This window comes from Saimiri boliviensis, chromosome 8 (genome assembly GCF_048565385.1).
Source record: "Saimiri boliviensis isolate mSaiBol1 chromosome 8, mSaiBol1.pri, whole genome shotgun sequence".
Classification (NCBI taxonomy): domain Eukaryota; kingdom Metazoa; phylum Chordata; class Mammalia; order Primates; family Cebidae; genus Saimiri; species Saimiri boliviensis.
In genome coordinates this window covers 118,754,941-118,781,593 of record NC_133456.1, presented here as the reverse complement: position 1 = coordinate 118,781,593, position 26,653 = coordinate 118,754,941, and the positions used below count along the sequence as shown (strand labels likewise).

The window sequence follows — 26,653 nt, the reverse complement described above, 5'->3', positions numbered from 1 at the left end:
TTTTTCAGTAAGAAAAAAGACATTCCAGAAAAAAAAAAAAAAAAAACTACACAATAGTTCAAAAGCGAACTATAAGTCTAGAAATGCAGGTGAATCAAACTTAAACAGCATGACTTGGAGCTTGGGGTGGAAGCAGGCAGCATCTGTGTGGCCCTGATGCTAGGTAGCCAGGCTCCCTTTCTGGGGGGGACTCTGCTGGGAGGGTTGAACAGGGTTCTGCTTGGCTCTGTGCTGGGAATATCTCTCATCAGGTAGATGCTGTTCAGCTCTTAGAATCACTCAAAAGACAAAATAGAGAAGACTTATGGACATAAGAAAGGATATAAATACCAGTTATGGTGGTGTAAAGATGTAACATTTATAACTGGGAGAAGCTGGCTAGTGGAGGAGAGGCTGAGGGCTGCCATCCTCAACTCACAGAACAGGGAGTGAAATCATATCTTCTAAATTTGATGCAATAAGATTTATTATCTATAATTGTGCATTACAAACATAATAATGGAAAATGAAAAAGTATCAAATTTTAATAGCATGAGTCAATAGATGGTATCTAAAACTGAAAATCTAGACATATAGAAGCAATATGGTACTTAGAGTCACAAGAACCAAATTGAAAATGGTTAGGGTGGCTTCTGAGTGAAGGGAAGTGGATAAAGTGGGAGAAGATGGCTTTTCTTTCAGAAGTTCTCTCCTTTAGAATCTTTACCATATGACTGCATTACTTTGTTAAAAAATAGAAACTATTCTGTTAACAAGTACATATTTCCGTGATCATATTTCTCATAATGGCTAAGAAATGGTCTCTGATTCATAAACAGAACTTTCAGGAGCTAATTAATGTGAGTTGGCATTCCACCAAAAACTGGAGGGGCAAATCAAATTGTGTATTTAAAAATAAGTTTAGTTTTAAAACATCGTGATATATACAGCAACTAGAACAAGATGCATTACTCTGAGAATTTCTTAGGCATTTGCTTGAGTAACTGAACTAGAATTAAGAGTAAATGGCACATCAACTTTAAGTAAATGAGTATCTGAAAGTGTTTGTATTAGTTATTTTGTACGTTTCTAATTTTTAAAAACCAATGTTTATCTCTTTGCAATAGGAAAGTAAATTTTGGCAAGTTCTTTAATGTTCAGAAGTCACTAATTAGTGAAGCTCTACCTTGTGAAGTCTCATTTTCATATAATAAGTTCAATTCATATAGATAAATTACGTACACATAAGTATTCTCTGGCAACCTAGAAGTATTATTTCCCCACAAGCCTCTGTAAAACATTACTCTTTTCCACGTGAAGTTTGAGAGTAGTTTCTAAAACTCGCTGGATTTGTTACCCCAGAAATGGAAAGATATTGGACAATCAGTTCCGGAGCCGAGAAATGCTAAACAAATTACTTTCCAGGTCATACTGACTGACGTCTCTGGGACTGCACAATAAGGAAGCCAGAGTGGCTGTGCCTCTCCCCTCTGCTTCCCCTCCCTCTTCTACTACCTACCCTCCTTTTCTTTTCAGACCAAGACATTAATTTAAAGTGAGTTTTTCAGAAATCTGTAGCAGAAATCTGTATAACACTCAACATTTGAAAATTTACCGAAGTTTTATGTGGACCAACAGCTCTGTGTGTATGTAATTCTTTTTTTTTTTTTTTTTTTTGAGACGGAGTTTCGCTCTTGTTGCCCAGGCTGGAGTGCAATGGCGCGATCTCGGCTCACCGCAACCTCCGCCTCCCGGGTTCAGGCAATTCTCCTGTCTCAGCCTCCTGAGTAGCTGGGATTACAGGCACGTGCCACCATGCCCAGCTAATTTTTTGTATTTTTAGTAGAGATGGGGTTTCACCATGTTGATCAGGATGGTCTCGATCTTTTGACCTTGTGATCCACCCGCCTCGGCCTCCCAAAGTGCTGGGATTACAGGCTTGAGCCACCGCACCCGGCCTGTAATTCTTTTATAGTTCTTTTTATTTTGGATTTAAATTGCTCTTTATGAACCATTCCCCACTGGAATCTAAGAGTCACAAGGGTAGGCACTTGGTCTCTTTTGTTTCCCCAGAACATTGTATGCCAGGCACTAAGTACTTTTTAATAAAACAGTGCCATTACCAATCATTAACTAACACGTAGTACTAACTGTGGGCCGGGTAACTTTCGAAGAGCTGGAAATACATGAACATGTTTAACCTGCAAAATAATCTGGTCAGGCAGGTGTTACTATTACCCCCGTTTTAAAGGTGAGAGAACAGAGTCCCAGAAGGCTCAGTGGCTGTCCATGGGTCACAGAGCTCTGTGCAGGTAGGGCTGGATTCTGTGCTAGGATGATGTTTTGGCCCACCAAACTTACTGCTTCCTCAGTGAGATTGCTGTACCCTGAGTGGGGGCTGTGCCTCTTTCTGTTGGTTAGGCTGGTCTTGAACTCCTGACCTCATGATCTGCCCACCTCGGCCTCCCAAAGTGCTAGGATTACAGGTGTGAGCCACCATTATTTAACATAAATATGTTGTGTATCAGGTTGATGGTCTTTTTCTGCCTTAGATTTTGCCGGCACATGCAGAGCAAGCGTGTATGTGAAACTTAACCCAAAAGTCAGTTACTGTTTCATAGTAGTGGCTCTCTGGTGTGTGAGTGTCATGAGTGTAATGAGGAGGTCACTACACACTCGTGCAACACTTTGGAGAGGGAAATAGTTGAATTCAGACAACCAGCTGGCTTGTTATGAATGGGCTGGTGGCTTGTCTTTTCCACAGTGCCCACCGCTCAGATTTAGCCCTTGTTTGTCCCCCGATCCTGGCTGACTGGGGAGGCTGCCTCCTTGGCTCTCAGCGTCCCCCTATGTCTGGGTCACTCTTGTTTCTCAGAGTGGAATTCCTTCCCTATGAGTTTGGGATGGGGAATCTCGGCAGGAAGGAGGATGTTCTGGGGCAGGTTACACCCCAGCGAAGGGGACTCAGGGCTCTCAGGAGACTCGGGTTCTCCGGAAGGGCTGGCCAGGCCTCCCAGAGATGGGGGACGCCTGTGCAGAGCCAGGCCCTGGCAGCCTAACTACGGCACCATGGTCAGGATGGCTCTTCCTGCTAATACACTCTGGCTACTGATCTCTGTGTGGTATTTTGTCTTTCTTTGCCACAGCTTGGTATGGAAGAGAGAACCGTTTGGTCTCCGAGATCAGGTAGATGTTAACGCTCCTCTCTTTACAGATGAAAACGCCCACAGAAAAAGAGGAGGCTACCTTTGGTCATGACGATTCCTGCCAGTGCTTTGTGGCGGGCATGCACGGGTGTGAGGTCCATCGTCACCTCTCGGAACTTCTCTGTGACCAGCTGGGATATGGAGTCTGCGAATTCCTGAAAGACATAAGCACAGGCCTCCACGTTGGGCTGAGCAGGAGCAGCAGAGGATGATGGGCACTGTCCTCCCCCTCCTCACAGCCTCATCTCTATGTGGCCACACGTGGGCCTTCTCTCTTCCCCGCCTCACAGCCTTGTCCCTGTGTGGCCACACATGGCCTGTCTCCAGGTATGCTCCAAGAGCTCAGAATCATATTGAGTGGTTTGTGAGTGGTTAACCCCAGCGTTGCTCTCAGCAGAAACCCTGACCTCTGCCGACCTCCCCATGGAAACAGCGTTCACTCCCCGCTCCTGGCCTCTCAGAGAAGTGGCTGGAGGAGTCTTTTGGGGAGAAGCAGATTTTTACAGGGATGATGGGCCACCATCGTCTTCTGAGTATCTCAGAGCCAGTGTCTATGCAGCCAGCAGTCTCAGGGTCTCCTGGCTAAACGGCCAGTTATGGCTCACTCCACAGCGTCTTCTCACCTTCCTGCACATGCACACAGATGCACACATTTGCATATATGCAAACAGCATCACACAAAATGCATCTAGGGCACATGTGCACACATGAATATGCACACATAGGTACACAGGCACACATGTGCACACACAGATACGCACACATAGGTACACAGGCACACACGTGCACACACACACAAGCACACACTCGCGCACACACACAGGCACAGGCACACATGTATATATGTGTAATACACATGCACACAGACACATACATGTGTGCCCTGCACACCCCGTCACATGTGGTTAGTGATAAGGCGACTCCTGGTCTCTGGGAAGGCAGCACACCCCAGTAGCATGAGGGTGCAGCCAGAGTGTGGCTCTGCGGCCGCCCTTCCCTGGCTCCTTTGGGCCCATGGTTGCATCACTGCCTTTTCCTGGACTTGGGGCCCTAACCTTTTCATCAGGGGCAGTGCGGCTGGCATAGCCGTTGCAGGCCTTGGAGTAGGGAAGCCTGGTTGGACCCTGAGTTCTGTCACTCAGGAGCCTGGGGAGGCCATTTTCCTAATGTACAAGCAAATCATCTTCATTTCCACCTGGTGTTTTTGTAAGGATTAAACACAATACAGCCTCTTAAGTGCTCGGCACAGTACCCACACGTGGTAGAAGTGCTCAGAGATGATGGCCGTGACTATTAACGCTTACTGTTTTCATCATTATCATCATTTCTCCCAGTGGCTGCAGGCATTGCCCCAGCCTCTGAGCAGCCAAATCAATAAATCAGCTCATCCGTGAGGCAGGAAACGGTTTCTTTTACTGATGGACTGGGTTTCTGTTTCCACCAGGCGTGTGCTAATGCTGTGCAGGCACTGGGGTTTCCACGTTTCCACCAGGCATGTGGGGGTGCTGTGCAGGCACTGGGCTGGGCTTCCACATTTCCAGTGTGTGGACGCTGATGCTGTCCAGGCATTGCTGCTGATAAGCACAGTTCTCTGATTAATAAAGGTAAGAAAGCTAGTCTTCACAAATCCCACTTGTAGGCAATAAAACATGTTTGTATGAAAACAGCGCTGCCTGCCAGGAGTGAAAAACCTGCCTCAGAACAAGCTAGCCCCTCTCCCTCCTAATTCTTCTGCAGTAAAGGTGGAAGTGCAGGCCCGGTACCGTCTCCCCTGCCAGCCCAGGAAGGTGAGAAGATTTTCCTTTTTAGCTATGGAAGGAATGTGACAAAGTCACATGGCAGGGGGCAGCAGAGCCGGGACACCGCCCAGCCGTCTTGACCCTGACCCTTGCACTGAACTGGTGACCAGATTGCTCCGAGGAAAAGCAGGATCTGAACTCAAGGACAGCCGCAGACTTTGCATCCTGTGGGTGTAGGCTGGAGCAGCTGCAGCTGGGACAGAACCCGAGTGAAGGCGGACGGCACCCTGACAAGGCAGTGGCCCTAGAGAGGGGCCCGTGGTGGAGCCTGACTGCCTGCTCTCCACACCCTGCAGGCCTGGATCCCCGCCCTTGGCTCCCACTATGAACGGAGCGACCTGAGCCCCGGCTGCCCCATCGTGGGGTCATTTGAGGAACAGCTGGGGTGGAATGAATCACGTTTGGACAGAATCACGTTTCCGCAGATGAAGGCCTCTTCGACTCCCTAGGCAGGGTTTGCATGGCCAGCGGATGCCAGGTGGACAGTGATGCTCAGTCTTCTTCCAGAGTGACAAGGGCCCCGACCAGACAGGGCAGAGTGGAGACACTGCTGGCTGGGAGGTTCCACCCACCCCAGCTGGAGGAGGCGGGAGGCCACGGCTGCCAGCCAGGAGGCCACGGCACCCACGTGCACATGTTCAGTCCTGCAGGGCGGCTCCAGGCAGTGGCCACGGTGCCCTCAAGGGAGGGCACTTCCTCTCCCCAGATCCACAGCCGGTTTCTTTCTTTCTTTCTTTTTTTTTTTTTGAGACACAGTCTAGTTCTGTCACCCAGGCTGGAGCGCAGTGGCACAATCTCGGCTCACTGCAACCTCCACCTCCCAGGTTCAAATAGTTCTAGTGCCTCAGCCTCCCAAGTAGCTGGGACTACAGGTGCACACCACTGCACTCGGCTAATCTTTCTTCTGTAGTTTTTAGCAGAGATGGCTTTTGCCATGTTGGGCAGGTTGGTCTAGAACTTCTGACCTCAGGGGATCTGCCAGTCTTGGCCTCCTAAAAATGCTGATATTACAGGCGTGAGTCACTGCACCCAGCTCTTTTTTCTGGGTTCTTTTTTTTTTTTAAACGTACGTTTTGGATTCAGTGGGTACAAGTGCAGGTTTGAGTGATGCTGAGGCCGGGTGTATGAGTGACCCAGGTAGTGAGCACAGTACCCAGCGGTTAGTTTCTCAGCCCCTCCCTCCTGCTCCGCCCACCAGTGTTCCCCAGTGTCTGCTCCAATCTTCATGTCTGTGAGTACCCCGTGTTTAGCTCCCACTCCTAAGTGAGAACATGTGGTCTTTGGCTTTCTGCTTCTGTTCATTCGTTTAGGATGACGGCCTCTAGCTACATTCATGTAGCTACAAAGAACATGATTTCATTCTTTTTCGTAATGGCAGAGCCTGTTTCTCAATCCATTTTGTCCTGCCCTGACTCAGTCTCCAAAACTCCTTCGTAGGCCAGAAAGGTTTCTTGTTGTACCTGTTTGAAGGTCCTTACCCTCACCTGCAATCCACTGCCTTTAGAACTCCAGCAACATGCATGTAGGGCTGATTCCTGTTTTTTCCTGCACGGTCACCTAATAGTTCACGTGTTACGATGTGACTCCAACGCGATGCTGCCTCTGTGGCTGGGAGCATGGCGCGATGTGTTTGGGATTATCATGGTCTTGCCATAGCACTGTGTGTGATCACAGTGTCAACAGTGGTGCACCTCTCGAATGAATGACTGTGTGTGTGGATAAGTGAAACTCCTAGGGACGAATTGTTTAAAAAGTAAAAGTTTCAGAGAAAAGTTGTTTATTATTTTCCCCACCAGTTATTCTCAGCATTTTTTCCCCCACCTTATCACACTGTCTTCATCTGCTTGGGCTGCCATAAAAGTATTCTGTAGACTAGGCAGTTTAAGCAATAGAAATTAATTTTCTTAGAGTTCTGAAAGCTGGAAGTCCAAGATCAAGGTGTCAGCCAGGTCTGTCTCCTTCTGAGGCCTTTTCTTCTGGTACGTGGATGCCGCTATCTTGTGTGCTCCGTGACCTCTCCTTTTGTGCGATGGAGAGAGAGCAAGACCAGACTCTATGGGATCATTTTTTTTAAAGACATGGTCTCACTCTGTCCCTTAGGCTAGAGCACAGTGGCATGATCACAGCTCACCGCAGCCTCAGTTTCCTGGGCCCAGTAATCCTCTTAGCTCAGCCTCCCAAGTAGTTGGGACCACAGGGACAGGGCATCACATTTGGCTAATTTGCAAATATTTTGTAGCGACAGGGTCTCACTATGTTGCTCAGGCTGGTCTCAAACTCCTGGGCTCAAGCAGTCCTCCTGCCTTGGCCTCCCAAAGTGCTGGATTACAGGTGTGAGCCACTGTGCCTGGCCTGTGGGGTCATCTTTAATAAGGACACTAATCCACTGGGTTGGCTGCCTCAACTCCGTGACCTCATTTTCCTTAATTGCTTCCTCAGGGTTTTGGATTTGCGTAGGCCCCACCACCCTTTCCCTATGGCCTCTTCTCTCTCTTGGAAAGGGAGCATCTGGCTCCATGCCTGGCTCACTGTTGTATTTTGGGAACATGGAAATTGTTTGGGTTTTGTGGTTCACAGCTGGAGGCGAGCTCAGCTTCAGGATGGGCGAGTAGCACCCCGAGTCCCACCCACTCCTGATTCAGGTGATGTTTTGTTGAGACTCAGGACTTCATACCTCAGTGCTGATGCCGAAGTAAGACTTCTGGGTCTATTGGGATGGGATGAGTGCATTTGCCATGCAAGAAGGATGTGCATTTGGGGAAGGTCAGGGACACGATGTTCTCAACTGAATGTCTGTGGCAGTGTCCCCTGATTGGCTCAGAGTGAGTGAGCTCAGTCTCTGGTGTCAGCTCTTACAAGGACACTAATCTCATTGGATCAGGGCCCCACTCTCGTGGCCTTACGTAGCCTCAGCTACTTTCTTAGAGGCCCCTTCTCCAAATACAGCCACACTGGGAATTAGGGCTTCAACATATGAATTTCAGGGGACACCAACATTAGTTCCATCAAACAAAATATGATGTCACCTGAGCAGCTCCCTTTCTGAAGCTGTGTCATGTGTCATGCGGGTGCGGACTGTCCCTCTCCTTCCTCTGCACATGACAACACCTCATTGCTTCTAGTGTTGAGGAGGGGTGTGTGACCGGGGTTCCCTGTTGAGCGTTGGAGGAAACTCTGTTTGCCATTTTTAGGTCCTGAAACTCCAAAGCGAAGCTCCGTGTTCCCCCTCTCTTTTCCTTTTCTTCCTCAATTCCCCGTTTCTCTCTTTCCTCCCTAAAAGCTGGATTCAGAGAACCCCAGGATGGAGCCACAGAGGGATGGCCCAGGGTGAGGGAGTTACCTACGAGCTGAGCATTGCATGGCTTATTTATAGTGCACCATTGGTTTTGGGGGGTTGTGGGTTACAGCAACAGCATTATTTACTCTGAGTCACAGAGGAGAGAAATCCATCAGAAAAAGACAAAGGAAACCCGGCAATCGTATTGAAGACTTATGCAGATAGTGTACAATGTCTTACAGCTTATGAATAGCAAATGTCTCTGCATCGTAACTCATGATTGATTTGCCGTGTGGTGGATCCATGGTGAACTGGTCTATTGCTGATGTCACACGTTTGGTGGGTCCAGATGATGACCTCATCTCCAATTAGGGGCTCTTCAGGCAGGTCTTGAGAATGTGTTGGGGGTCCCCAGTTTCCAGGGATTAGCTCCTCCTCACTGTCTGCTGGCCGGTAGAAAACATTTTTGTTATGAAAGTAGCCATTATTAGGGCCTCCCCTATGGGATGTTAGATTTCTGTGTATTGGTGGTTTGTGGATTCAGATACACAACAGAAAGCACAGATGAAGCAACAGGTGCCTATGAGCTTTGCGCTGGTTGGTCCTGGTTGAGTGGAAAGACATGGATTGGATTGTTTCAGCACTTGTTTCCGAGAATCTGTCTGGCTCTTGTGTGAGTCTGGCCTCGATCAAAGACAATTTGAGTGATTTCTCAGCACGGTGCCAGCAGGGATCAGGAGCAGCACTGATGGGTGCCCAGACTGTCACCCCAGAGCGCCCCAGCCCTGCCCTTCAGGGACCTCGGGACTGCACGGGGATGATGTGGCACCAGGTTCCTGGGTGACTGCTCTCGCTCCACTCCTAAGCCCAGGAAGCTTCCATGAGGACTCTTTCTTTTTCTTTTAAAAAGCCAACCCCATCTCCTTCTCTATAATCCTTTTCTCTTTATACTTTTTGTTTTAAATCGAGGGGCGCTTGACATTTATATTGAGCATATTTTTCAAGTAACATTTTACAAAGGTGAATGTAAAAAGAGAAAAGCAAAAATTGAAAAACTTTCCTTACTTTGGGTGGTGAACTAATTAAAAGGTAGAGAGATTTGTAGTGAGCTGGTTAGATTTTCTCTCTTCGATATTTAACCAGTGTGATTTCCCATGATGGCTTCAGCAAGTCTCACCTCTGGCTGGAGTCCCCACAGGTAGGCACAGCTCATCTGCAGTGATAACCTCACTGCCTAATTAATCTCTTTTTCTGGGAAGTGGAGTTAGAACGGGTTGTGTTAGGGTTCCTTTTCCTTATTGCAGATCTTCCTCCCCTTCCCGTCCTTTTGAGAACACCTTGGTGTCTACATGGTGCTCAGAGGCCTGAGATCCCTCTGTGCTTGGCCACACAGACATGTCTCACTGAAAACCGCCGTGGCTTTAAACATAGATGTTGCTTTTGTGCACTGCATCCTTCCATCTCCCCAGTGAAGCCCTTTCCGGGTCTTTCCACAGAACTGTGTCTACTGCACCACAGGTATTTTAAGTGATTGGTTTTTAATTAAATCGCATACATGAGTGCAGCTCTATGTAGTTTTCTATAGTTGAATTTCTGTAAATGACATTGTCATTGATGACATAGGGTGTTAGAAGCTAGACAGCAGCTTAGAATGCATGTAGCGAGACATACTTCTTTAACACTAGGAATTTTTAATGTTGAATCACTTGGGATTTAATATATACAGTCAGCTTTGGTCACTGCAAACCCATCTGATCAGACCTTGCAATAATGTGGTTTTCTTCCCTGGCCGGCACTTGGTTTACAGGAGAAGCAGCTGAAGTGCTCAGAAATAAGCTTGTGCTTGATTAGTTTCAGGCATGCAAATTGCAGAGTATGCTCGTGAGCCTGGGAGGGGTTCATTCCGTCTCACAGGATGGATAAATTCATTCAGATTTAGTGTTTTGAGCACATCGGCCAGGTTATATTGCATGATCCCTTTCTAAAATGAGGGAAGACACTTTCCCATGACCCGGAGGACTCAATTACCTCACTGTGTATTATGACCAGTCTACACCTTCCTGTGGTATCTTTCGGTTCAGTGACTATGTCAGAGGCTCGACGGAGGCTCCTGGGGTGCTCAAAACCCATGCGCTTACTAATTCTGTCCACTTTAACTTGCATCATGGAAGGCAGACAAACCTATGCTTCTCTGCGGAGGTCGAATGTCAGCTCCTTTATAAAGGCTTCCCAAGCATGGGAACCCTTGGTGTCCTGCAGCGCTTTGAAGCTGTGTCCTTTCCTGGCATAAATGCTATGCTCGTCTTTCCTTTTCCTATACATATCATACTTGTGTAGCATACCACAGACCTTGTGGACAGGTGGTTACTCTTTCTACTGACTTTCTATCGGTTAACAGGAATTCTAGCCAAGATCATTGAAACTATATACTTGTCAGGCACTTTCTAAAGGCTTTAGTTGCAATTTTTTTTTAATTGCATTTTAGGTTTTGGGGTACATGTGACGAACATGCAAGATTGTTGCATAGGTACACACATGGCAGTGTGGTTTGCTGCCTTCCGTCCCCTCACCTATATCTGTCATTTCTCCCCATGCTATCTCTTCCCACCTCCCCCCCGCCCCTCCCCCATTTCCCCCCAACGGACCCCAGTGTGTAGTGCTCCCCTCCCTGTGTCCATACGTTCTCATTGTTCAACACCCTCCTATGAGTGAGAATATACGGTGTTTGATTTTCTGCTCTTGTGTCAGTTTGCTGAGAATGATGGTTTCCAGGTTCATCCATGTCTCTACAAAGGACGTGAACTCATCGTTTTTGATGGCTGCGTAATATTCCATGGTGTATATGTACCACATTTTCCCTATCCAGTCTATCATCGTTGGGCATTTGGGTTGGTTCCAGGTCTTTGCTATTGTAAACAGTGCTGCAATGAACATTCGTGTGCACATGTCCTTGTAGTAGAATGATTTATAATCCTTTGGATATATACCCAGTAATGGGATTGCTGGGTCAAATGGGATTTCTATTTTTAGGTCCTTGAGGAATCGCCACACTGTCTTCCACAATGGTTGAATTAATTTACATTCCCACCAACAGTGTAAAAGTGTTCCTATTTCTCCACATCCTCTCCAGCATCTGTTGTTTCCCGATTTTTTAATGATCGCCATTCTAACTGGTGTGAGATGGTATCTCAATGTGGTTTTGATTTGCATTTCTCTGATGACCAGTGATGATGAGCATTTTTTCATATGTTTGTTGGCCTCCTGTATGTCTTCTAAAAATATGGAATGCTTCACGAATTTGCGTGTCATCCTTGTGCAGGGGCCGTGCTAATCTTCTCTGTATCGTTTCAATTTTAGTATATGTGCTGCCGAAGCAAGCACGCAATTTTTTTTTTCAATTAGTCCTCATAAACCACTTTATGGTAAAGGGGCTGCAATTATCTCTATCTTTATTCACAATCCTGTGAATTAATGGTAGAGTGCACAGCTTAGGATACATGTCCTACAGGTGGCTCAAAGGTGGAGTGTTGCCCATCATGTGACTAACCAGTGCAGACAGCCTATGGCTGTGTCCTCCATGTGGCTCATTGGTGGAATGTTGACGATCATGAGAATGACCAGTGTAGACAGCCTAGGGTCTGTGCCCTTCATGTGGCTCACTGGACTTGTACAGATACTTGCAGGAGGAAGAGGCCAATTCTGGGTAGAGACCAGGAGTGGGGTAATTAGGGAAGGCTCCCTGGAAGAGAGTTAATTTCTGGGCTTTGAAGGAATCACATAATCTAAATTGTCAGGGATTAGAGGACCATAAAATATTAGGAGAAGCCATAGCCTAAAGAAATTTTGAGGTGGAAACATTTGTTTCTGGGATAAGAACAAAGAGTAGATCAGTCTGGCCTAAGAGTCACACAGAGTAGCTATGAGAAAAACTGAAAGGGCCACTCACTATAGGAGAGTGTAGGATCTTGATGCCCGGCCAAGGAGTTCATCTGTTAATTCATGAAATATTTATGGAATCCTTCTCAGGGTCACGCACAATTATACCTGCCAGGGATACATCAGCACAAGAAACAAGCAGAAATCGCTCCTGCATGAAGCTCAGACGTCACCCGGGCACACGACCGGCAGGGCGACAGGGCTGGGGTCTGCAGCCGTGTGAAGAGCCGCCTTCCCTGGTGAGGACACTGATCCAGGCCTGGCGCCGAGGGCATGTCTAAGTCACGGCGGGGTCAGCAGCTGGTTGTTTTGCTTTGCTTCAAGCACCCGAGATGTAAGCTGATTCTGAGGACGTCTTGGGGCTGCTACGCCGCGAGACTCTTGATGGAGATCCCCGCTGGGAGCTGCTGACACTATTTAATCCACCCAACAACTGTGTGAAGAACTGTCCTGTTTTATAATTTCAGAGAAAGAGGTTTCGGGAGATTTGGTAACTCGGCCAAAGTTCTAAAGCAAGCACGTAGTTGAGGCAGAAGTGGAGTTGTTTCAGGTCTGAGTCTGAGTGGTGGCCGATCTCCATGGGCGCTGTCTGCTGCTCTTTTGTGGTGAGTTCCCAGAAGGTTTCAGAAAACGAATCCAACCATATGCTGTAAATCCTCGACATGAAGAACTCAGCACATCTGTGGGGTCCAAGTCCAGTCGCTGAGTGGGAGAGGAAGGTGGGCCTTAGAGACCCTCATGGTCTGGTTCACCTTCAGTCCTTGAGAAGAGGCACCGTGAGGGTCCCAGCAGTGACTCCCCCTCCAGGCAGTCAGGAAGGCAGAGGCTGCCGTCCAGATGCCCCAGCTCCTACAGGGGACAGGTGAGTGGCTAGGGAGGGCCCGAGAGAGAGGCTGGACTGGAGGCAAGTGAGATGGTGCTTTGCAATATAGAAAGCCTTGCACAGGGAGACTAAAACCTGTCAAAAAGCCTGAGTAATCAATAGAAGAGTCATTTGCAGCCTAAATTCTTTTTTACATATGAAAAAGAGAGACATCCCGCTGTACTCATTATTGTTGATGATTTAGCCATTTAGACAATGCCTGCTGAAGGGTCTCTTGGCAGCAGGGGAGGGTTAATGTGTCTTCCACGAGTCACTCATGCCTCCCAGGAAAGAGCTCACACCGTGGGGAAAGGCGCCCCAGCTGTGAGCCCTCCCAAGGCAGCTTGGCTTCTCACAGGGACGATAGTGGTAGGTGGGACTGGGTGGGTGGGGGATCTGCAGAATCTTTGGTGATGCCCTTAGGCTCTGCCTGGAGTCCTCAGAGCAGAGGTCTGAGATACCCAGCCTTGAAGCTACAAACATACAAATGGTCACTGGCCGCACATCGGACCAGACATGGTCAGAGAAGACGGAGTGTGATTTCACATGATAGTGGAACTCAGGTGCTTCTAGCCTCAGAGTTAGCGGGGAGTTGTCCCCCTATTTGATGAGCTGTGCGTTACTGTGCTTAGCGGAAACGCACAGCAAGAGGCTGCTCCGTTAGCTTCCACTGCTTGTTGCCCACATTTTGCCTGGAAATTACCAGCAATATTCACATTGGAAAATGAACTTCAAATGGGAACATTGCAATACTCAAACGTTACTCATTCCCAACACTAATATTTTGACTGGCATGAATAAATAAAATGTGCTCGAATTTGCAGCAGGAGTCCTCAGGGTAAAATTGACATTCAGCCAAAGTGGTGGGATACTAAAATCAATAGATTATAAAGGAAAGAGCCTTTAGTAAATATTTTCCTGTTGAAATGCTGTCTTTGGGTTTATGCCGCTGAAAAATCAGAAAGGTTAGATTTGTATGTGGGTGCGGCAACACGAAACCCAGGACCGATGCCCCCATGTCCCAGGCTCCTTTCCCCTTTGAACTTTGTTCTTCATGGGGGCGGGTGGTGCGTCACTAGGGAGAGGTGACAGGGGGCCTGGGAGTGTGGGTGGCAGGAGGAGGCAGGGCCAGAGTCTGTGTGGAGGTGGGACATGCCTCGGAGCCCCCTCTGAAGCAACCCACCCCGTCTAGACCCAGGAGGCAAGAGAAACAGTGCCAGAAAAGTGCAGCCGGACACAAACCGAAGCCTCAGAAGAATCGGAGAAAATGGAAGAGGATCTTCCCTTACTTCCATCTTTATACCCCTTTGTGCTTCTGTGGAAGAGGCAGTCTCCGTGTCACGCAATGAGCCCTGTTTTCTGACAATTACGATAAAGTCTCATTAATTTCAAAATCAGGGACTGGTAACCAATGTCCAACCAAACAGCTCAAATTATCTGACAATTCGATTATTCTAAATCTTACATTACCTAAAGGCGGATGGCAAATTTGAATGAAGGCATGAAAAGGAAAATCCCTTATTGTAGCCATTGTATGGTGGGAAAGCCCTAAACTCGGGATCAGAAGAACTGGAGTTGAGTTCTGCCACTGCCTTCCCCAGCGGCACGACCACCGTGGGGCAGTTAGGGTCTCTGAGCCATCAGTTCCTCCTCTCCTAGAGGCATCATCATGATCACCCCTCAAGGCCAAGGCCCTGCGTCTTGGCACATCTGAGACCTACGACCGCAGAACCTGCACTTGCCTCTTTAGGAGGAACAGTGCTGGTGTCAGGGGTGCTGTGAGGTTGGAGGGCCGTGGATGTGGGTGCTTAGCCTGGTGCCCAGCACTGCCGAGCTCAGCACCCAGCACTCAAATACCAGCTGCTGTTGTTATTGCCATTACTGTCCAACTGTGTGCACAGATAAGATTTCTTAGCAAAACTACAGGAATAACTCACACCCACATGCCTCGTCCTTAAAATTAAAGTGTTCTCAGTAGTAACCTGTTGAAAGGGTACATTTTGATATAACGAAGTATGTAGGCGCACACAGTTTAGAGGAGGCATATGTTGGGGTGACCTTTCCTGCAAACTGCCTGAGCTCTGCCTGTCTGTCTTGGTTAACTCTCTGACTTTGCTGCTGCTGGTGAGGGCTGTCCCCCACGACTGTGCTCACAGGATGGTCCCCTTAAAAGAACCTGGATAAGGAGTTGAATCGCAAGGAAATCCAAGCTACATATTTAGCTTTTTAGAGTTTTATTTTTAATTCACAAATAATAATTGCGTATATGTAGGGGGTGCAATGTGATGTCTTGGTACGTATACACATTGCGGGATGATCTTATGAGGCTAGCCGACATATCCGCCACCTCAAAGGCTTACTGTGCTGAGAATCTTTACAGTCCTTTCTTTCAGCTGTTCTGAAATATATGATATGTTAACTATGGTCACTGTGCTGTGTGACAGATCCCCAGAACCTGTCCTTACCTACCTGAAGTCTTGTGCCCTCTGACCAATGTCCTAGCCCCTGGTAACTGCCTTTCCCCCCTCCATTTCCATGAAAGTTCTGTAGCCCTGCATATAGATGCCAGGTAGATTTTGGACCCAAAGCCAACCTTAAGAGGAAATTACACATATATCAGCTGTGCCATGTAGTCACTTTTAGTGAAAACGTCAGTCTATTTTTGGTGAGGAAACGCTCATAAGTGAAACTGCCTGCTCGCTCTTTAATTACATGTGCCTTTATTTCTGTTTAAATGGAAAGCTACCATCCTGGGCAACAGCACATTCAAAGGTTGCATCCGTGTGATTTGGAGTTACGCTGCCGGCCGCGTGGCCCCTCTAAGCTTTGCTCTCTGACCTTCTGACCGAAGCCTTCCTTCCTCTCTGATTTCACAGCTTGGGTGTGTTATTTTGTGACTGCTGACACAAACATTGTCCTCATCAGACTGGATGCCCAAGGGCAAGAACTCAGTGTCCCTCGGAGCACTCAGTCTCCCTCAACGAGCCCTGACTGCAGCTGGGCTCGGCCATGCCCAGAACGGCCTGGAGCAGCCATCTCAGACACCAGTTCTCAAGCATTCCTGCTTTTATTTCACCCCTATCGCTTTCCCCCAGGGAAAAGAATCGATCAGAATTTATTGTGTAAGGCACTGATGAAATACAGGGCTAAATGAGACAAGGTCCTGTACATAAAGCAGCCTAGAATACAAATCAGGAAACACAAAACGTCATGTGATAAATGGCAGCTGACATTTCCCAAGGGCTGACTGCATATCAGGTGCCCTTCTAAGTAACAGCGAGTGTCACTTTTGTGCATCCACAATGTAATCCTAAGAGGCAGTAACAATTATTATCCTGTTTTACAGATGAACAAGCCAAGGCTGAGAAAAATACAATTCCTTGCCCAGCATACAGGTAGTGAGGGAGGTGGCCTGCCATGGCAAATGCTGCCTCTTAGACGAATTGGGGGTAGGAGCTTAGGGGAGCAAATGACCCCCGACCTCCTGGAGCAGGCAGGCAGCCACCTGTATCAAGACCATGGTGCCTCTGCAGGCCCTAAGCCACTTCGCCACTCCCTGAATAGGGGCTTCTGACAGAGGGAGCTCAGGCACTCTGACATGCGACGTGGTTGTCTAAACATTGGTGTAAACCAAAACCAAAATTCTAAGGGCCCCCAGGCATCCACAGGGATCCCTCGTCTCAGCCAAGGGCATTCCAGAGTTAACCTGAAAAACTGGTTCAGGCTGATTGAAGAGAGGGTTGGACATGCCTGATGACACCCTCCTCCATTTCGGAATTCAGGAAAAGCTGACCAGCATCAATATAACACGGACCTGAGTCTGACGAGAAACACTGACCACCTGCTCTCTCCGAAGCCTGCTGCCCGGAGGTCTGTGTGGCCAAACCCTGGTCTCCACATCCCTCATGGTAACCCAGACCTTCCTTTCTACTGATCATAACTTTCAACCAACTGCCGATCAGAAAATTTTATGACCTGGAAGCCACCGCTTTGAGTTGTCCTGTCTTTCCAGACTGAACAATGTCAATCCTACACACATTGAGTGATGTCTCAATTCTCACTAAAACGCACAAAACCAAGCCGCGCCCTGACCATACCGTGCACATGGTGTCGGGACCTCCCGAGGCTGCGTCACAGGTGCGCCCTCAACCACAGCAAAGTATACTTTCTATTGATTGAGACTTATCTCAGATACTTTTGGGTTTACACTGGGGGCCTGGAAGGCCAAGGGGCATACTTTTGTGGAGAGGCTTCTGTCCGCGGCACCAAGTCAGGACGCCTGAGTCTGCCACGGCTGCTGTGTGGGGCAGACCAGGGTGCTTCTGATGGGCCGAGCAACGCCACCTCCTGGGGCGGAAAACCAGACCAGGGCCCCCTCTGCCGGCCTCCTGCTTCCTCTCGCTGGCTCAGTGGCCAGGACCCCTTCTCTCTGCCTCTGCCTTCGGTCTATACAGGCCTCACTCCATGCAGTGCTGCTGGGTGACAAGAGCCCACAGGATCCAGACCCTGGGAGGACCCCCGGCCCTCACTCCACGGTGGGTGTACCACGGCTAGGACGCACGAGCTGGCCAGGCTCCACAGCAGGGAGGGGCAGGTGGGTGTTTGCTGAATAAGAGTGCCCAGCATCTCCCACAGGTGCGCCGAGGTGGATTAGAGCAGGCTTGGCATAGGCTGCTGGGTGGGCACATCTTCAGCTTCTAGGGTAACAGACATCGAGGCATTTCGGTCTTGTGTTGTTAACATGTTTTAATCCAACATAATTCGTTACAGTAAAGAATCTATCCAGGGAAAATGAAGAAAATGTGGCTTTAAAATGAAGGACTGCACACAGCAGAGTCCTAAGAGGCTGAGGCTCTCCTGATGCCTGAGGCTTTCCACGGTTGGGAGCTGACTACCTTTCCCCCGACTGTGTCTGACAAGCGGATTCTGTCCTCTGCGTTTTTGCTGTTTATTTTGTGAATCAGCCCCAGCCACTGTCCAGCTTGTGGGCACCCCCAGTGGAGAGGGGAGGCCTGCAGGGACTGGCAGGTGACCCACACCTGCAGCAGAGCCATGAAGGGCCTTTCTCCTGCTAGGCGGCAGGACATGGACGCTGAAGCCAGATGCTGGGCTCCCCGGGACCAGGTACATACACCTGCATTGCACGGATGAGACAGTCAGCACAGAGTTGGGGCTGACTCACTGACACTGCTCAGGCAGTCAGTGGGAGACACAGAATCAAATCCCGATGCTTGAATTCAAGCTCCAAAATCTGGGCTCTTGACCACAATGTTGTAAGTGTCTTCTAAGGGCTTTTTACTAATCAAGGATTTCAGACAAGCCTGAGATAAGAGATCCCACGTTCAGTCTTGAACAGTTGAGGGGTGAGGGTTATGTGTTCAGATATCTGTCTGTCTACCTGTTGATTATGTCAAGTTGTGGTTGCCCACGGTTTCCTAAGTCGTTACATAGACTCAAATCTGTTTACACACATTAACCGTAGTCACTGCCTTAGCAATCAACTTCAAATGGAAATACTATTAAAACACAGAAATAAACTAAAAACCACATTGGAAAGATGCAGTATTTGTTTTTGTGAAACTGGTGCTTTCTGGTCTACTCAGGAAGCTATTTTGAGCCCGGGTTTAATTAGGATCTTTAAATTCTCATTTTTGTGCGACATGAGGGTGCTAACAGATGAGGTCCTCCGTTTGGGGCTGATTGATGATTGTTTGCATTCATCTGGATTTAAAAAGATAAAAACAAGAAGAATCGTTTCAGCCCATCTAGAGAAAAACATTCCCCTAGAGAAAGCAGTTGTTCCAACAAGAAAGTAATATTTACTTCCCAGCTTCTGTTAAATTCAAGAAAAGCCTTTAAGGGAGCATCTAAATACTACAGTACACCAACCCCTCTTCTGCAGAAGCACAAGGGAGGCAGACGTCACGCGGGCTTCCAGTGCTGCAGAGGTGGGACCCTCAGACCCCTTTCTCCCATGACTTTGCCCCCGAGTCTTTCTCTGCCCTGAAAGCAGGATCTGGAGAAGAGAAATCAGTGGATGAAATTTGCTACGTGGTTCCCAATGCACCTGGGTCCCCAAGGTAGATTGGGTGCTGCTGCTGTCCTGAGGGCTCCCGGAGGAGAGGGTTGGAGCTCCCTCGGAGCTCAGTGTGTGCAGAAAACGCGGTCCTCTGGTCCATGTTCCCTCCTCACACCAAAACAGCCAGCCCTTTGTGGCACTGTCTCCCTGCACCATCCTGCGGCATTTTAATTTTTATTTACATCCCCAGTGCCTCTGGTGGAGTGACAGCCCCGCCAGGTCCCAGAGCTCCAGGAAAATCCTGAGAAAAGTAACCCCTCAGGCGAAACCACAGACGGCCCACCTTGGCCCAGTGAAGCTTTGAATGTGGACGAAGGAGCAGCCGCGACGGCTCCTGGAGGGTGTCCTGGGGGATGCCGAGCTCAGCCCTGCAGAGGGCCTGGTGTGTGGGTTCCGGTAGATGTCTGTCTGGTGAAAGCCGGGAGAGGAGAAGGAGCCCGTGTTTCCCTCGAGAGGGCCCCGAGGCCTGGCCGGGCAGAGGTTTTGTGCCGGGCGCTGCGGCAGGTCAGGGGCTGTGTGGTGGCAGAAGGAATGCCGTGGCCACGTCAGTGCAGCTCAGCCCTCTGTGTCACCAATCCAAAGAACACCAATTGCCACGGGCATTCTTCGCGTCTGCCGCCAACTCTCCTGAGACTCTGACCTCGCCAGCTGCTCAGAAAGCAGCATTCGCCACGCTCGACATGCTCAACCACATCTGCACTGGGCATCTCCAGAGGGTCTGGGAAGGCGCAGGAGAGGACGCCTCACTCTGTGACCCAGGCTGGTTCCGAACTCCTGGTCTCAAGCAATCCTTCTGTCTCAGCTGGTCTCAAACTGGCTCCAAACGATCCTCCTGCCTCGGCCTCCCACAGCGCTGAGATTACAGGCGTCAGCCACCACACCTGGCCAGAATCTTGCTCTTAACTCCCAGGGCAGTCACAAAACAAATATTTGTTGAAGTCAATGTTCAGAAAAAAATTAAAAAGTTAGGTAAATTACTGTCACAGGATAGTAATCGCCACTCTACTGTGAAGCCTTTTTATCCCCCTTACTTAGGCAAAAGGCTTTTGACCTGAGACTCTTCTCTATTAAGGGATTTTCTTTCAAATTGCAACACGCATAGACACTCAGTCTATCTTTTCTGACACAATTAGGTAGGCGTTTTCTTCATACCCTCCTGCCCCAGGAATCAGAACTGTCTGTGTCACTCTCAAGTTCTGTGGCCGTGAAACCTTGATGGGTCCTGTCAGTGCTCCACGGGACAAAATGTGAGGAACAGAGGTGGCTCGGGTGCTGCGCTTCAAGGACGGACTCGGGTCTCCCGGCTGAGGCTGCGAGGCCACTGCCCACTGTTGGCCCCTCGTCAGGATGTCCCAGCTTCAGCACCCCAGCGGGGAAACAGGTCGAGGGGCGCATGGCTGCTTGGAGCCTGTTCTCCAGAGAAAGCTCCCTGTTTGAGGAAGTTTTCTGACACCAGAACTCATTTTGGTTTCTTGTCAGTAACTGGAGGGGAAAATCCAAAGCCTTTGTTGCTAAGATACCTAACATCCTTCCATGGAGAGAGAGGGAGAGAAAAAGGGAGAGGGAGGGAAGGAGAGAGGGGAGGGGGAGAGAGAGAGATGCAGGGAGGGAGGGAGGGAGGGAGGGAAAGAAAGAGCGGGGAGAGAAAAGGGGGAAGAGAGAGGAGAGGGAGGTGGGGGAAGAGGGGAGAGAGAGGGAGAAAAAGAATGGAGGGAGGCAGGGAGGGAAGGAGGGAGGGAGACAGATTTCAAAGCAGTTTTACTCTTCATGTGGTCTGCTTTAGCCCCTTCCTCCTCTGCCTTTCTTCTTGTATGTGTTTTAAAAGCTATTAATCAGTTTTGGAAAGCAAATCTCTGCCTCTGTTGTGAGCATCTCCGATTTTTCTTTTGCATTTTAAGGGCATTCTCACTGGAAAGGCTTAGGCATCCTGGACAGACTATTATACCAGTGGAAGTCTGTCCAGTTTCTGATAAAGCCAGAACTAATTTATTTTTTGTTTATCCTCCACTACCTTTGACAAAGCTTCCTCGGGAGATGTGTATCTTCATTTCTCACTCCTTTCTATGTCATCGCTCTTTGTTTTGTTTTGCAACTGACAAGGGGAAAACAATCTGACACAAGCTCGGAAGATGGTAATGTGTTCAAGACTTTTTTTTTCCCTCACAGATGTGATAAAAATCTTGCCTAAAACCATGTCCAACCTTTTCAGCAGAAAGTCCAGATGGCTTTGCAGCCTGCGTAACAGACTTCAGTCACTGATGCCTCTCAGTGTCGGCAGGGCAATGTCTTTCTAGAAGCAGAAATGCAAAACAAAAGACAGCATCTGTGGTTTAGGGAGAGGTGGGGCGTGGGGCGCTGAGGGTCATCTGGGAATGCAAACAAAGAAAAACTTAGAGCAGGCTCAGAAGAGAACCTCCCACCAATGAGCACTCCATCAGGTGGGCTGCAGGGCGAGGAGGAGACGGCTGAAACTCAGCTGCAGTGGGGACGAGAGCAGGTCACTTGAGAAGAGGAAGAAATAGCTTTCCCCCCGTTAAAGACGAACGACTGTGGCAGGATCAGCGCCGTGGCGGCCTCATCTCTCTGCCGGGTGTGTTTGCAGTTCTGTTATGAGAAATTTCATTTCCAACGCCAACCATATGTGGATATGCCGAGGCTCACGTGAGCAGGGCATGTGCAGGAACAGGGGCCCAGGACGACCCGTGATGCGGCTCCTCCCTGACCCATCTTCAGTGAGAGGAGGAATTCCTCGTCTTTGTCGGCCACAGCTGCACACTCCAAGTGTGGGTCCCTCACAAACCAGCCCGTGGGCCCTCGCCTCATCTGATGATGTTCCACCTTACAGCCGGGGAAACTGAGACTCGAAGAAGGCGGCACTCCCTTGCGCTGTTCCACCGATGGCCAGGCGGAGGGGCCCGGTGACGCCGTCCCGAAGATTCCTCCAGCTCTTGTGCTCCACTCTGACACGAATGTCTTGCTTCCCCACCCAGCAATGATAACCTCTGGGTCTCACTGCCTTCCTTCCTGTTCTCTGGTCCCCAGCTTCAAAGTCTTGCTGAGCTCATTATCACACCTGTGATGGCATTCCAGTCAAACCTTCTCTGAGCTGAAAATCGCCTCTCCCCTGATGCCAGCCCTAATTAGCACTACCCAGTTCTGACGACCCATGTGCCCACAGCATGGAGCGGTGGCGCTCAGCCCTGCCTGCAAATTGTATTCTCCCGGGGAGATTTAAAACCTGCCCTCTGCCAAGGCCCCAACCTAGACCAACTGTGATAGGATGCCTGGGCTGGGGCCAGGACGTCTCTGTCTGTCAAAGCAGTTTTCTGCATGCAGCCGGAGAGTGGAGTCACCGGCAGCCGGTAGGCAGCTGGCTTCTGCGGGAACAGCCCACGCCCTTTCCTAGTGAAACGTGTTGAACGTCTTCATTACATGTGTTCTCTCACTTCAGCTGTGGAAACGCAAGTGTCCCTGGAAGGCCGGGACAAGGTCTATTCTGTTTGAGGTCATGCTGTCATGTCCGGTGCAGAGCTGGACACACAACGTTTGTCACTCTTGGCTGGCTGATCGATGGGGGCTGGGGAGTGTGAACATGACATGGGACATGGGAAAGAAACATCAGAGGAGCTAAAAACCAAGAAATGACCTTCGTGGTGTTGCAAAATCTTGGGAGGGATTTGAGAGTTGGGTGTAGGAAGATATGCTGGGGGTACAGGTATTTGCACCCCAGGCAGAATGTGTTGAAGTGGATTGCTGTGCACTTTTGACCTCTTTAAGCCTTGTAGGTATGATCAGATAGACCGTCACGATTCCACCAGAAAATGTTTGGGACAACATCAGAGACATCTGATGCAATTTAGGACAAAGAAGAGTTCAATAGACAGGGAGGGTGAGAGGGCCCTGAGTGCTGCTCTCCCCTGGCTGTGGGAGTCTGGGCCCCGAGCTGACATGTGTGCCTCTGTTTCTTCAATGACCTGTCTTGATAAGATTTTGGATCTGCCTCTAGAATCTTGATTTATTTAGAGATCAGAAATAGCAGAATGCATGAAAGGGTGGCTCATTAAGAATTTTTGCTTTTTAGAGTTACCTAAGTCTAAAATACAGAATAATGATAAATGGTTTTATTTTATTCTTTCAAAATATTTTTCAGAGAAATAATCTCTAGTATCATTGAATATGGGAGAAGTAGAATATCTTTAAGAACCTGTTAATTCACATACTTTAGTAGGAAAAGGTGGCCTATGTGTGGTGCAGCAGCTTGCTGCTGCTGTGTAACAACCATCCCCAAGCCCAATGGCTCAGTCAGCAAGCGTTTGCTCCTCACTCAGGAGTCTGTGGTTGGGCTGCGGTGGGGTGATATAGACTGGCCCATGCAGCTTGGCTTCCAGCTGTGCTGTGGGGTCTGGCCCATTCTATGTGCACCTCATCCCCCTTGGATCAGCCCCTCCCGAGATCCCTTCTTCTCATCATGCTGGCAGATGTGCCAGTGTCCAAGTCCAACTGCTCAAGTGAACTTCAAGTCTTCTACTGCAAAATTTCTTTTCACTCATTCCTTCCTCCTTCCTTACTGCCAGAAAAATGTGCTCCTTCTCTGTTCCCAGCCTGGCTCCTCGCTAAGACGCTCGGTGCTGTCCTGCTTCCTGGGTCAATGAAGCAGCAGCAGTCTTTGGTTTGGGCTCCTGGGCCATGAGCAGGTCCCACGTTCTGGTCCCCCTGTGCTCCAGGGGGCTATGCAGTCGCCCTGGCCTCTTCCCTGCTCCGTGTCTTCAAGTGAATAAGGTGCAGTTGCTACTTTGAATGTGGCTCGTTGTCCTAATGGCTGCTTCATGCCTGGCCATCAACCACCTGCTGAAGTTACCTACTCAACCGGGGAGGGGGGCCAGGTGGGAGGATCCTTGAGGGAGGGGTCCTTTTCCTGGGTTCCCCCCGTCCTGGCCACATCCACTGCACCTGTCCCATCTCGCAGGGCGGGACGGACAACGGCTTGTTGATTTTTCCCCTCTGCCTTCCAGCTGTTTAAAGATGCTTCCCTTTTTTGGTGCTTTTGGAATTTTTTAAAAATAAAAACTATCATAGTGGCCTATTAAGTGGTCTCTCTGCTTCTTATCTGTCTTACTTCCAAACCCTTTTAGCCTTGCTGGTGGCAAGGTATAATGGAGTCTACAGATGAACGCCCATTGAAGGCTGCCCTCGAACCATGGATGCTTCTTCCACTCCCCTCCTCTTCCTACAGTGATGGCCACTCCCAGCCTCTCACACCACACCCCACAGCCAGGCTGATGCCAGCTCCACACCCCCCACGCTACCTCTCCCTGGGGCACCCCCAGGCCTCTCCTCCTGACATTGTGGGCTCACACAAACACCACCTTCTCTATGAATCAATTCGCCCCACGTGTGCTCCTATAACACTTAAAAACATCTTTCCTGTGTTACTGATTATGTGACACAATTTGTTCATTTGTTCAATGAATATTTACTGAAGACCCGTTCAAAACGCTTTTTAGGTGCCTCCTTGTGTGCAGCAATTGTATCTTCCTCATTTTTAAATTCCTCGTGGCTTCATAGATGCTCAGTAAATATTCACTGAAAAGGCATTTGGATTTGAAATCAAAACATGCAGATGCAAGCCTGCCGCTGTGTGCTCTCTGGCTGACCAAATATGGGGCACATAAGCCCTGGTCAGAAAGGCCCCTCCTGCTGGTGAAATACGGAGGAATCACAAAATGCTTCCTTGTCTCTTTGGTTGTGGTACTGATGATGACGTCATGGCGCAGGGATTTAACAGGTCCAGACAGTTATGGACTCTGTGTGTGCTAATTTTAAAGATAACAAGATAAAATAGTTATTTATTTAATTGCATTAAAAATAGAATACAGAGGTGACTTAGCTGCTGAATGCTTATAGGATGAGAAAAATTAAGTGGCCAAGCAAATGTTATCAACTCTGGTTACCACCAACAGAGGGTGATAGCAGTCTTTGATATGGGGATAGACTGGAACAGGTGAATTTTAGAACCTAAATGGATGATAAACAGAAGAGCTTACATATATTATTGACAATGAAACCCATCAGAATATTGGGTATCAATGCCCAATATAAAACCATTAAGAAGATCAACCTTAAACAGAAAACTCCTTCTTTTCTTGATGCGGCTTTCCTCTCTATCTTTCTCCCTCCCTCTCTCCTCAGGGTTCATTAGTTTGGCTGATTAAATACTAGGGTGACTGCTTAGAATTTAGAGTGAAGACCAGGCATCCCCGAGAAATCATTATGGATTTTTGTGGTTTATTTCCTGTCATTGAATTTTGTGCTGACAGCTCTGGTATAATCCTGTCAGGTAGCTAATTTTTAACAAATAGACTTTACATTTTAAAGCAGTTTTAGGTTCAAAGCAAAACTGGGCAGAAGCTACAGAGATGTTTCCTATACCCCCTGACCCCACACATGCACCCCCTCCTCTATTATCAAAGTCCCCACAATTGATGGCCCTACAGTGACACGTCGCCACCGCCCGGAGTCTACAGTTCACAAGAGGGCTCACTCTCACTCTGCTGTCGTGCACTGCATGGGTCTGACAAATGTATAAAATGCATCTACCACTGCAGGACACCCACAGTTTCCCTGCCCTAAAATCCCCTGTGCTCCACCTCCTCACCTCCCTTCCTCCAGCCCCCGGTAGCCACTGATCACCTCACTGTCTCCATGGTCTTGCCTTTTCCACAGTGTCCTATAGATGGACTCATACAACACGTATCCTTTCCAGACGGGCTTACTCCACTCAGCAATATGCATTTACGTTTCTTCCCTGTCTTATTTCTTTTTAGTGCTGAATCCTATTCCACTGTCTGGATGGAGGAGAGTTTGTTTACCTACTGGCTTACTGAAGGGCATTTTGGTTGCTTCTATGTTTTGGCAAAGCTATGAAAAAGCTACTATAAACATCCATGTGCCTTTTTCTGTGTGGACACAAGTTTTCAATTCATTTGGGTAAAAACCAAGGAGTGAGACTGCTGAACCATATGGTCAGAGTTGGTTTGGTTTAGTAAGAAGCTGGCACCATGTCTCCCACGGCGGCTGTACTGTTTTGCACCTCCTACCAGCAGGGATGGAGGTTCCTGCTGCTTTATACCCTCAGCGGCATCTGACAGCATCAGTGTTCTGGATTTTGGTACTGTGTCTTAGCGTTGTTTTACTTTGCATTTCCAGGAAGCTGATTTTCCATCATATGATTTATTTTTGTGAATGATTGGCAGGCCAGGGAGCTCTTTAACATGGACCACCTTTATTTCTATTTTTCTTTGGAAAGGACAGGATAGACAGAGCATGGAAGGCAATTTTTTCTAGCACTTTATTTTCTCAGCTGCAAAAGTGTTGGAGAAGTGGTTTTCTAGGACAAACAGAGGCGGTTTCTTATAACTTGGTTTTGGCAATGATCAAATTCCATCAGATCCATGACTAAGATTTCCTACAGGGAAAAAGTCCCCGAAAGGCAATAATTTTTTGATAAAATTCAGT

The 26,653-nt window shown here is 48.5% G+C and overlaps 1 protein-coding gene and 1 non-coding gene across 2 annotated transcripts in view; both read right to left on the bottom strand.

The window, feature by feature from the left end:
• ADARB2 (adenosine deaminase RNA specific B2 (inactive)) overlaps nucleotides 1-26,653 on the bottom strand; it is a 452,434-nt gene that overhangs the window by 68,374 nt on the left and 357,407 nt on the right. Inside the window, exon 4 of the mRNA XM_074405130.1 lies at nucleotides 3,226-3,340. Within this exon, the coding sequence (XP_074261231.1) occupies nucleotides 3,226-3,340 (115 nt within the window). The remainder of the gene's footprint in view (nucleotides 1-3,225; nucleotides 3,341-26,653) is intronic.
• On the bottom strand, nucleotides 11,536-11,642 carry LOC120367698 (U6 spliceosomal RNA). Its single transcript, XR_005582016.1, has one exon. It is a non-coding gene; the product is annotated as a U6 spliceosomal RNA (small nuclear RNA).